Raw genomic sequence first — 12475 nt, 5'->3', positions numbered from 1 at the left:
TTGTTACACTCCTTATCTGAACACAGAACGCAGACTCATTTCCACTCACCAATATACTCTTTCTCTCTCTGCCCCTTTTCCTTTCTCTTTTTTATTTCCTTGGCCTCTTTTTTTCTTACCTTTTGCTCTTTTTCCCTTTCCCCCATTTTTTTTTTGCTCTCTTTCCTGGGTTGTGATGGCTGATCTGATGTGGTGAGTGTTCTTCTTTTTGTTGGCCTCCTTGTTCCTGCTGGCGAAGCAGGAAGTAGAACTGCATAAATATGGCATGTGTCAGCAGACTGCCTCTCTCGCTTTCTCTCATTTACTAAAAGAATTAGCAAAAGGCCCTGTGCTATTTGCCATTTATAAACCATCAGAGGCCTCTTCAATTAATGAAACTGTTTGAGTCAACATGAAATGACATTCACAACAGTGCTATTTTAGTATTGTTTATATACAAATATAGTAGAATATTTGTTCATATTTTGAATTGGCTTTTATTTTTATAAATTATTTTTAATTTAGTATATTTTAGTTTTAAGTTTTAGGAATTTTATATGCTTTTGTCATTTATTATTAGTTTTTTCTATTTATATTCTATAATATTTTACAGTAGCTTTAACTTTAGTTACAGAAAATGAATAACTTAAAATATTCTGTATAAGACTTGATATTATTTGGATTGTAAAAAGTGGACTATCTATGTATAAATGGAGACAGAGCTGATAGTTTGCAGTCAATTGTAGAAAGGGTAAAAAAAATTGTGAATGCTAAATGTCAAGTTCAGGCTGCAATACCTACAATAGAAGTCCAAAACGAAGCCTACATATCTAATTGGTTAACATTTAATCAATATCCTGTGTGGCCTATTTGATGTCAGCCAATTTATTACATTGTAATGAAGATTACAAAGAAATTTTTTTTCACTGATTAATCATGCACAGTAAGACTTGAAACATGTATTAAGAAGGTAAATAGGGCCAATATTTTGTTTTCATGTTGAATTTAATGCCTCAATAAGAAGAAAAGGGGATGTCATAAATTTCCAGTTTCTTTAAGGACTCCTGCCATGTTATTTCCTCTTAGATCTCAGTGTGGTTCCTCCCATCCTGACCTCATGCTCTACTCTTCATCTCTGTGGGTCTTTTGTCATGCCATGAGTGGCCTCACAGGGGCTCATCCCCGCTGCTCGCATCATTATAAAGATCAGCAGGACTTCAGCACGCTTTCTCTCTTCTTACTCCTGTCTGTCTGCTCTATAACACTTATGATCTAACCAGCCCAATGCGATACGTTTCCAGCAACTAGCAATTCATGCGTCCGTACTGAAAGTGTTACAGCTACGCAATGTGACACTTTCACTTCCATTGAGAGCGTATATGATATTTCATGTACAGTTATGTTGAGTTGTCATTCGCTGATCCTATTTTTCTTTCCCAAGACCAATAGAATACAGAACACTGATCTGATTTTGCCGTTCATCTGTACAAATTAAATTTGATCCTTTTCGGGGGTTAATCGTAACAACCACGATTAACACACAGTAGCGAATTTGGTTTGGTCAAGTCTAACTGATACCTAATTCATAAAAAAAAACTCAACACCGCAGAATTGGTAACCAAACGTATAATGAAATGTCCTTACTAGCTTTTATTGCTGGTCGCTTGATGTGTCGCTGCTGGTTAGTCTGCCAGTCTGCAGCAAAAATAAGTGGTTTGTCACTCTCATAATACTTTAATGGATTCATCAATGGAATATCAATCTTTTTTTTTCTTTTTTTTTTTCAGGTTATGATGCGTTAGGAGACTTGTTGAAGCCCACGGTGCCGGTTCACAGTCAGGTGCCGGTCATGTCCCATCATACAGACAGTAAACTGCTGGCCAATGACCTGGACTCGTCTCTGGCTCACCTCGTAGGCAGTGAGTCCCTTTCCCTCGCAGCATTATTTCTCTGTTTGTGTGCCTTTCTTTATTTACTTGGTCATAAGTCCCTGACCTTCAAATTGCATTTGTGCTACTCTACTGAACAGAGAGTCAGCAGCCATATGGTGTTACATGCGATGTGTGTGTGCTTGTGCGACAGAGATGAATTAAACCCAGCTTATGGGAAATGAATAGGTCTCTGATGCCTCCACTGCTGTAAGTCTTCCAATATTACGCTGATGTGAGGCTGTTCTAACGGTCTCTTTCTTGCGCTTTCTTTTTAGACCTGCAGTTTGGGGGAACACTAGTCAAAAAGTGAGGATTTACATTTAATTATCTGAATCGTTTCTGGTTGTGTGCTTCAACCTGTTATAAGAGGCAGTGTCTAGCTTCTCTGACTCTCCTTGTGTGTTTGCATGCAGATCTGACATGCATTGGACTCAGCCTGGAGAGAAGAAGTTGACTGGTGGTACTAACTGGCAGTCAAAGACAATGAGCAGCACCACTGCCTGGAGCCCCGCCCCCCTGCCACCCTCTGCCATGCCACCTGCCGCCATGCCCATGCCACACATGGTGAGAACACACACATGCAAATACACCAACACAAAAACACTAATATACAGCCATCTAAACATACTTGCACTACTGTTCAAAAGTTTGAGGTCAGTACAATTTTTGAAAAGTTGCATTTATTTGATGAAAATACAGTAATATTGTCAAATATTAATACGATTTAAAATGACTATTTTCTATTCTAATATATTGTAAAATTTATTTTATTTCGGTGATAACAAAGCTGAATTTTTATTATCATCTCTCCAGTCTTCAGTCACATGAAATCATTCTAATATGCTGATTTGCTTCTCAAGAAACATTTCTTATTATTATTTATGCTGAAAACAGTTGTGCTGCTTAGTATTTGTGTAAACCCTGATGCAGTTTTTCAGGATTCTTTGAGTGGAAAGTTAAAAGGAAAAGCATTTATTTGAAAAATAAATCTTTCGTAACAATTTAACAGTCTTTACTGTCACTTTTGATCAAATGAATGCATCCTTGCTGAATGATAGTGTTCATTTCTTACCGACCATAAACTTTTGAATGGTAGTGTATATTCAAACACTCAAAGATTGATTTCTGCAGTCAAATTGTTTTGGACAAAGGACACTAAACTCTATAATTTATGAGGCAAATGATTTCCTACATCTCTGTGCAGTTTTTATTGTCTCTCATATCACTCTGCAGTCTATTTCTTCTCACATAACAATAATTTCCACTCAATATTTCATGTCCATTTATTTATTAGTACTCAGTAGCCATGTAAGTAGGGTCATAGAAAAATGAAGGGTTCTTTACTTCCTGATTTCCTGATCACTCTGTGACCGGATGACTGTATATTTAACCACTGCTTAATATATACAGACATTCTTGCATATGTAAACAGACTTATTCTCACACACACACATAATTTCAACTACTCTTACACTTATAAACATAAAGGAATCCATCTGCTGGAAAGCTCACTTCACAGCAAATATCCAGATTTCATTTAGATGTCTGAAGTATTGCGATGGCAAGTTCTACTCTTGTTTGCTATTGTACTACATTGTGTATTTTCAGGAAATGTGAGTGTTAACTTCCTGTTCTCAAGCTGTGTGTTTTGATCCAGTCGGGCAGGTGAGGTGTTAGTGTGTTCTGAGACAGAAAGGAGATGAGATGATTTAGCTGTTTACATGTGCTTTTGGCGCCTCTTCTGCCTCAGTCAGGGCGTTCAGAGTAGATTGACCTCTGAACTGCATGAGTTGAGAGAGCGCAGATGTCTGTGAATGACTAACCTTCAATGTCTTTCTGTCTCCTTTCACCTTTTCTGTGGTCTGCATCTTTCTGGCCTGTTTCTCCCCGCATCTAACGTCTCCGTCTCTCCTCAAACTCTGTATGTTTCTGTCTTTCTCTCTATCTTCTTTCTTGTGCTTAACCCAGCAGACTGGAATGTTCTATACTAGTTATGTAAGTACCTCCTATAACTGAAAATTCCATTATCTTGAGTATCATTTGAGAGGGATCAACTCTTCTATTATCTTGAGTATCATTTGAGAGGGATCGATTCCCTCACATTTCTCTCTCTTTCACACTCTCCTTCTCCACACCTAATTTTTTTATTTCAATCTACACTTATTCAGTCTTATGAATTAAGTTTTCAGTAAAGTGATATGAATCATGGGTGAAAAAATGGTTAGTTATTTAGGAAAGCTTGCGTATATGAACGAAAATAAAAAGCACTCTGGATGTTCATGTGCTTTGAAGCAACATACAAACCCTTGTCAAATTATAATGTTGTGATGCCTAAAATCACTTGTATAATTTAAAATTATTGATTTTAGTTTTTACTGTTTTTTTTAATGTATTTAGACAAAAAATAGTAAAAACAAAAGCGTAACATAAAACATTACAGCATTAAACAGATTTTTAATATTTTAATAATCAGGGCAAAGCTGTTAATAATATGGTGCATTGTTTTTTTTATATGCCTTTTTTAGCTTGAGCTTGTTTACCACAGTGACGGTTTATGTTTCATGCACTCTTGAGACTAATTAAAATACAATAGTTTGATGTCTCTGGTTCCAGACCTTATGACCCAAAGGCAATTTTTACATTCTGTGTGAAGAGGCTGGAAATGGATACTCTGTGTGAATAGGCCTTTACTCTGACTTCCAACACCCTCTTTTTCCACTTCATGTCTGATAAACACAGAAAATGTCATATGTTGATTTCCCTGTGACATATAGATGTTTGTTCGGTCTCTCGTGCCCTTTCTGTAGCATTTGATGCATTCATCTTTTGACTTGCAAACCAGACCTGTGCAAATGTGTGTGTTTTAGGGAAAACTGATGAATACATGCTATATTCCAATGAGTAAAAATCAGTGCTTGTCATGTTCAGAATAAGGTGTCAAATGAGGTTAGGCTTTTAAGTGCATGACAGTTATTCAGGTAAGTAAGTGTTTTAGGGTAAACTCTTTCAGACATACACTACCATCCAAAAGTTTGGGGTTGGTAAGTTGTTTTTTAATGTTTTGGAAAGGCTGCATTTATTTGATCAAAAATTACTATTTAAAATAACTTTTCTATTTTGGTATATATTTTAAAATGTAACCGTTTCCATTGATGCTAAGCTGAATTATCAGTATCATTACTCCAGTCTTCAGTGTCACATGATCCTTCAGAATTCATTTTGATATGCTGATTTTCTGCTCAGAAAGCATGTCGTCTTATTGCCAATGTTGAAAAGAGTTTTGCTGCTTAATAACTTTGTGAAAACCATGATTGATTTGATTAATTGATTTGATTAACTAAGTTCAAAAGAAAAGCATTTATTTGAAACAGAAGTCTTTAGTAACATTATAAATGTCTTCACTCTCACTTTTGATCAATGTAATGCATCCTTGCAGAATGAAAGGATTAAACTTTAGGATCATTTTTTTTGTTTAATAATATTTTTTTTTATAAATCACACTGACCCCAAACTTTTGAAGGGGTCATTGTTCAGTGAAACTTTTAGTAATAGGAACGTGTCAAATCCTTGAGTCGTATGTTTTTGCTCCAGTGTTGCATGTGTTGAATGGACCAGTCCAGGCTTCTGTGCAGGAAAGTTTAAGTACCCCTGACCTGTCGTGGGTACAAAAGAGTGCAATTAAAGCAGATCTTTAAATGAACCTGATTAGTGAGCACAATGGTGTTGAATGAGCATACAATAGTGTTTGATCAGTATGTCGTCGTTGGCTTAATCAGTGCAGCATTGTTTGATCAGTCAGCGCATTGATGGTTGATTTGTGACTTTTTTTACCAACAGGCTCCTGCTCCCATGGCGTTTCCCATGACAACACCTCAAGTGCCTGTGTATGGAATGGTGAGCACTGTGACCTTACAGTGGCTACATGGATGTTATGTAGATAAATTGAATGGTCAATGGCTGAAAAGAAATTAACAGTGGATGTTATGTTTATGTGGATTTAGGTCCCTCCTCAGCTTGGACAGATGGGAGGGGTTCCAGTGATGACCCAACAACCCATGTTGTACAGCCAGCCTGTTCTCAGACCCACTAACCCTTTCACCCCCATCCCCGGAGCCCAGGTATCCCCATCCCCGGAGCAAACACACACACACACACACACACACACACACACACACACACACACACACACACACACACACACACACACACACACACACACACACACACACACACACACACACACACACACACACACACACACACACACACACACACCAGTTAATCGACTTGTATCACACACATTGGCCTCACATGCATTTAATCAATACATCAGTGCTCTAATACAACAAACTTTCACATCGGTACGGTAGTTGTCTCTATGTTGAACAACAGACTGAAACTTAAAGGGTTAGTTCACCCAAACATTTAATTTCTGTCATTCATTTCGCACCCTCATGTCGTTCCAAACTTGTAAGACCTTTTTTTGATAGATATTTTTTATATTGATTAACAGCCCTAGTATTAATTCAATTCAATTCACATTTATTTGTATAGCTCTTTTCACAATACACATCATTTCAAAGCAGCTTTACAGAAAGTAAAGTATTACTATTAAAAGTATTACTATTCTATTATTTAAAATGATAAATTAAGCATTGTTAAGTAGCATATTAGTTTTCGCTGTGGTATTCAGTTATCAATTTCCATTGGTATTATATTTAACTACTGAAATTTGTATTGACACACACACACACACACACACACACACACACACACACACACACACACACACACACACACACACACACACACACACACACACACACACACACACACACACACACACACACACACACACAGAGCTCCATGACTGTGGCAAGTACACAGATGCTCCATTAACAGACGTTCAGTACTGCTGCATTCACACTGTCATTACTGAGCGATTTGATGCCGTTTTCTTCATTTATAACTCTTTGTGTGTCTTTTTACAGATGCAGTTCATGTAAGCAGGACTTCAGTAGAGCGCCAAACAAGTCGGCTGAAAGGAACACCAAGCAAGTGAGAGGAGGTTCAGAATACCACCGGATAAAAGGAGGGCGAGACAAAAAGAAATAGTGCGCATATAAAGAGAAATGTGTTTGTGTCAAGAATGCTTACATCACTGTCTGAAACGACTCACCCAACACACAAGCCAAATGAGAGTGCACACAGTGTTTTATTTCTCATCTCTTGAGGTTTATTTCTTTCCTGGGGCACTGTCTACTGGCAGGTGTGATACATCATGAAAATCTTGCATTTTATTGCCGGCATTAAATTACCATGCACCAAGCACTCTTTTTTTTTCACAATTAATATTAATTAAATCGGAAGCCCGTTACAGTGGACTTTCTGGGACTGTCATCTTTTGCTGTGTTATGAAGATACCTGTGCTGAGTTCAGGAAAATGGAGAATGTCACCAAAGAAAATGCAGGTTACTAGTTCATAAACATGTTTAAATGGTACATTAGCACAATGCCCTGGCTTCTCATTTCAGAACAGAAAAGGAAAGAATTTGACCCATTATTTAAGGTGCTCTGCACCCCCAAGCACTTTACACATGCATTTATGTGTAACATAATATACAACATTGAGATTGTCTCTTATATCTAGAACTTTAGTTGTCTAATGTTAACAATTAACATGTCTTACTGTTACTGATGGCTTCTGTGCAAAACAGCCTGTCAGTTCTTCTTTGTTTATACTGGTTTAGGGGTTGTCGTTTCAGACACGATGGTGGTCTTGCACGCACGCACATTAACTGTTGTTACTTGAGCCACATGAAGAGCCCCCTCTTACTGGCCTCCCACCTTGTTTTGTCACTTCCAGGACACTGATAAACATATCTGCTCCTGCTCTTCTGTGTGTTATCCAAACATGCATGTATTTACGACTACATCTCACACTTTGAGACCACTCCCACATGTACCGCCCACCCTGGGAGCAGGTGACCGGAAGCATTGGAGAAAAATCTGTTTCTAATAAGGGTTTTGATCAATCCTTTGTTTTTTATCATTTTTTTCCCCTAGAAAGCATGTTATATATATTTTTCATTATTATTTTGGAGAATGACATGAATCTTGGTCTGTTTTATGTTGCCAAATTATGTACATTTGTAATTCGAAGATGCCGTAAGCTAGCTCCTGTACCCAGCGCCTGACATCACGATTCTTTCTCGTGTCTGGTGTTTGCCAACTTTGAAACCAAAATCAATAGCTAAAATCTACTTTTAGTTTGTTTTCGTACAGTTCCTCAAATGCGGGGCACTGCTAACAGGGTATCTTCATTTTTGCTTTTGCAGCCAAAGCATTTTCTATTCTCCTGAAATCCCTTTAACCCTTTGTAGAGCAGGTTTCCACTCCAGCCTTCACATCATCTCATAATTCCTGCTTTGTTTCTTCATGCTATGTTTAGTTTTTATTCTGCATGGATTGATGGAACGGCAGTGGAGATACAGTGTGGTTGCGGTTGTGCCATAGTAAATTAAAGCAATAAGCCCTGTGAAGCTGTAGTTTACAGTGATTTTAGAATCTTACAGCGAATTTAGAGTAATTTTAAATCTGCACTCTGGGTTGTTAACAACGCCGCTTAGCTGTTCTAAAATCACGGTAAACCATGGATTCACATGGTTTTTATAAAACCGTTATAAAACAGGATAGAAAGGTTTCAAACATTTAATTTATCGATATATCAAATAATCCTCCTGCCAAGCCAATGTAGTTCTTAGTTCCACCTGTGATGAGCCTTTTTATAAGAAAATAGTCACTCCTCTTTACACCTGTAAAGACATGTTATAGAGCTGTTATGCCGTTTATTACAGTCAGAATAGTTTTCGTGGTTTGTAAGCTTAAGACATGCATCCTTTCGCATTTATTTGCAGCAGGTTCAGCCCACTTTAAAGGGTAGTCCACCCAAAAATGTTAATTCTGCCATCATTTTACTCGCCCTCATGTCGTTTCAAACCTGTATGCATTTATTTCTTCTGCTGAACACACATATATATATTTTTTGAAGAATGTTGATACCAAACCGTTTTGGTTCCCATTGACTCCGATTGTATTTTTTTCATTTTTTTTTCATACAATGATAGTCAAAGCTGTTTAGTAACCGACATTCTTCAAAATATCATCTTTTGTGGGATAGAAAGTTATAAGGTTTGGTTGGAATGATATGAGGTTGATTGCATGATGACAGAATTTTCATTTTTGGGTGAACTATTCCTTTTAATCTGAGCTTGAACTTCCAGCAGGTCAAATGTGGTAATTTCTTGCTTGTGTGTGTTGTTAAAAATCATCAGCACAAGTTCCACACCGTTGCTGTAATACGTGCTGTGTGCTCCCTTCTGAAGAAACGATGTGCATCGTGTTTCTCTGCTTGCTTATTTCTGTGTGAGTGGCTTACTAATTCCTTGTTGAGCGACTTTTAACAAGCTTGTGAGTTAATTCTCCTTTGAGCGCTGTCAGGGTCCAGCTGCTTCAGACCGAATGCTTTTTATATGCAGGCTCAATGTTGATACTCTCGCTGGGTTTGCAAGGTAACGGGGCACTGAGGGGCGATGTTGTTTAATTAGGATCTATTCTATTATCCCGTCACCGGAGGCTGTGTGCGCGTGAGCGAGAGAGTGAATATATGATTGTGAGCTTCAGGGAGGGTGAGCGATCTCAAGATGTGCAAGGGTTCTATCATGAGCCGGGGTTTCCATGGTAATCTTCAGTTTCTGGTCCTTGGCACATGCCGTTGAGCTCAGCTTTTCCACATTTTCTTTCTTTCAGCCATATTTTGTCTTTTTAAAACTACAGTTAAAAGCTCTGCATGCATTAGCAGCCCTGCCTGTGGTGAAGAATGTGTCTTAAAATGCACGTTCATTTGGCAACCTTTGAGAATATCGCTTTTAGATTACACCAAAGGCCCTTTAAAAAAAAATTAAATTCTTGGTTTAGCTAAGTTAAACCAAGTTCAAGAAATAGACTTTCATGTATATTTAGCACCACCACTGCTATGCAGAGAGACGTTCCCTACGTTCTTGTTCTCACAGCTCCCCCTTGTGGTCACTGTGTGCCATGTTTCATTTAAACAGCTGCTATAGACTGTGACCTGAGTCTTTTGTTTGGTGTTTATGGGGGTGGTTGTGCACACAAAGCAAATGTCTGAGTGTATTAGACTCACCTCCTTAATCCTGAACACTCGGCCAGACTGAAGTGCAGCCAAATCCAGAGTACTTCTGAACTACTTAGCCTGATTTCATACGCCTTGGTTCGTCTCATTATCTGGCTTGGGAAACTCAGTTCAGCAGTGCCCTTTGAGAAACGATGCGTCAGCGTGCGCCACACGTCTTAGGCCTCTAGTGGGATGCTTGGTGTTCAGGATCTTCTTCACCTTTGCGTTGTCATGGAGCTGTCCTGGCTTTAATGGCTTTTTTTAGTGGGCTTTTTGTCTGCTACATTCATATAAGCATCGTTTTATCCTTATTTTCCTGTTACAGAGATATATACAGTATATTTAGAAATATGTAATCAGTAGAAGCGCCATTATCCCCGTGTATCAGCCCAGGGGAGCAATGCAGAAATCTATATTTATCATAAAATGCCTTCATTTATTCTGATTTCCTCACTGTATGTTTTGTAATTTATTTATGCAGACCATAAGGAGTTTATTCAGCATGGTGAAAATTAAAAGCAGAAATTGTGGGATTGTTTAACTTTTTTTTGTTTGTCTTTCATTGACATAAATAAAGTCCCTTTTCATTCCTGAGTTGTTGTTTATTTTTGTTTGGTTTCATTTTTTTTTCCCTTCCTCTGCCATTTTGTTCATCTGATCCGACTGAAGCCCTGCTAAATCCCAAGCAGGAAGATCATTGCTCTCGAGTTCTTTTTGGATGACCTGATGTCCGGTTCTATTGGTTTGCTCTTCTCTGGCCTCTTGAAATTGCACTTCATGCCTGCCTCGTGGCCCATAATGCAGGGTTTTTAAATGAACGCACGTTTTAAATACCTGGTCGAATTTGTATAGTGCCGTGTTGTGTTGTTTTCGCGTCTGTCAATGTAATTTCTGTTGAATCTATTGCACGAGTTTCACTGCAACAGGAACCACCTGTTTATTTCTTTGTAGCACTTTTTGACAGTGGGCTCGGAAACTGCAAATTCAACCAATGTTTCTTTGTGAATCTTCTGTTTTAAGACCAACTTCAGCTGTTTTGAAATTGTCCGAACAGTGTACGTGGAGCTGAATATAATGTGTGGAAAAGGATGTACAGCAATACCTCCCATCTTGTGGTCCTTTTCCCCAACTTTACAGTCCTACTACGTGATAAAATGGTTCTGTGAGAGGTTAAATTAGTCTTTGCTATTCACATCACGACATTTAAGGTGATTCTTCTAATATATGGCCAGAAAATCAATTCGGTTTCATTAGCTACTAAGTAACTAATTGTGGTTTAGATTATTTAACCCTTTGCTCTTGATTTGAAGCAGTAACTTGAGCTCAGCCACTTAGTGCAGTCAATGTGTTTTTTTGAATATGTATCGTTGGGGAACAGAATCAGACATGTCTGGTTGTGCTTGTGCACCAACTCTCTCAAGTCTGCTAGAATGCTTGTATCGGTTGTCAGTGAAACCTTTTATCAGTAAGTAAAGTAAACCCGAGTCAAACCCCCTCATCATTGACGTTTCATCTGCAACTGCCTCTGGTTTCCCCGTGAGCTTCATGAACCACACAGCACTGGTTGAAGCCGATGATCTTATGATGCCAGTCTCTCCTGAACTGTCTTTTGTACGCTTGCATTGAGATGCTCAACCCAGGACCAAGAGATGTGATGGATTTTACTCCATTTTCTTTTGATCGCTTTATAATTTGTACCTGTTTTCTTGCATGTTTTTTGTATCTGACATGCCTGGGAAAGTTTCACAGTTCCATGTAACGTTTGCGAAGTTCTATTAAATATGGTGCTGTTTTTTTAGTAAGCAGTCGATGTCGTAGTGATGGACGGGTTCTGTGTATATCTGTTACTTTTATGATTTATCAGTGGTTGGTTGTGCTGATCTATTATGTTATATTCCTCTTAGCGATTTCTGCTTGAGTCTGTTTTTGTAAGTTCTTTTATCCTTACTTTCTGTCTCAGTCTCTGACTGTTTTGTTGTCTGTATTTGTGAAGAAAATGTATGGTTGCAAATTGCAAGCCTCTAACCTGAACCACGAGTGAATGCCTGGTGAATAAATGGAAATAACGCTCGCTCTCTCCGGTTTCTTAATAAAGGACATTTTTAACAGATTTCACCTCGGCTGCTTATTCTGAACATCTATTAATATTCATCTCACAGTCAGGACTTGTATCTGACTCCATTCCTCAAGCTTTCTCTTCTGCAGCTTGTTTATTAATTACATCGAGAATCCTTACTTTTGTAGTTTGTGCCTGTCAGCTGTTTCTAAGACATAGATGTAAAGTTTGTGCTTCCACTGTGGCTGTGGATCCGTTTCTCTAACCCAAATCCCATTTTTATAGCTCAGAACACGGATGTTTAAAACAGCATCC

At 38.2% G+C, this 12475-nt stretch overlaps 1 protein-coding gene across 6 annotated transcripts in view; it reads left to right on the top strand.

Annotated features, from left to right (window-relative positions):
• Positions 1-10698, top strand: part of LOC143737123 (phosphatidylinositol-binding clathrin assembly protein) — a 66489-nt gene extending 55791 nt beyond the window's left edge. For 4 of the 6 annotated variants that reach the window (XM_077228095.1, XM_077228097.1, XM_077228096.1 and 1 more), the window contains 6 exons: positions 1767-1898; positions 2186-2216; positions 2324-2474; positions 5748-5804; positions 5912-6028; positions 6902-10698. In XM_077228095.1, the coding sequence (XP_077084210.1) occupies positions 1767-1898; positions 2186-2216; positions 2324-2474; positions 5748-5804; positions 5912-6028; positions 6902-6916 (503 nt within the window). In that variant the 3' untranslated portion in view covers positions 6917-10698. The remainder of the gene's footprint in view (positions 1-1766; positions 1899-2185; positions 2217-2323; positions 2475-5747; positions 5805-5911; positions 6029-6901) is intronic. The other 2 variants (XR_013203621.1, XR_013203622.1) reach the window with 1 other exon arrangement.
• The last annotated feature ends 1777 nt before the right edge of the window (positions 10699-12475 follow it).

The sequence above is a fragment of the Siphateles boraxobius genome, unplaced genomic scaffold (assembly GCF_051911475.1).
Source record: "Siphateles boraxobius isolate OS27281-9 unplaced genomic scaffold, OSU_SipBor_1 130, whole genome shotgun sequence".
Taxonomy (NCBI): Eukaryota; Metazoa; Chordata; class Actinopteri; order Cypriniformes; family Leuciscidae; genus Siphateles; species Siphateles boraxobius.
Note: the sequence above shows the minus strand (reverse complement) of the source record. Positions and strands in the feature narration are given on the sequence as shown.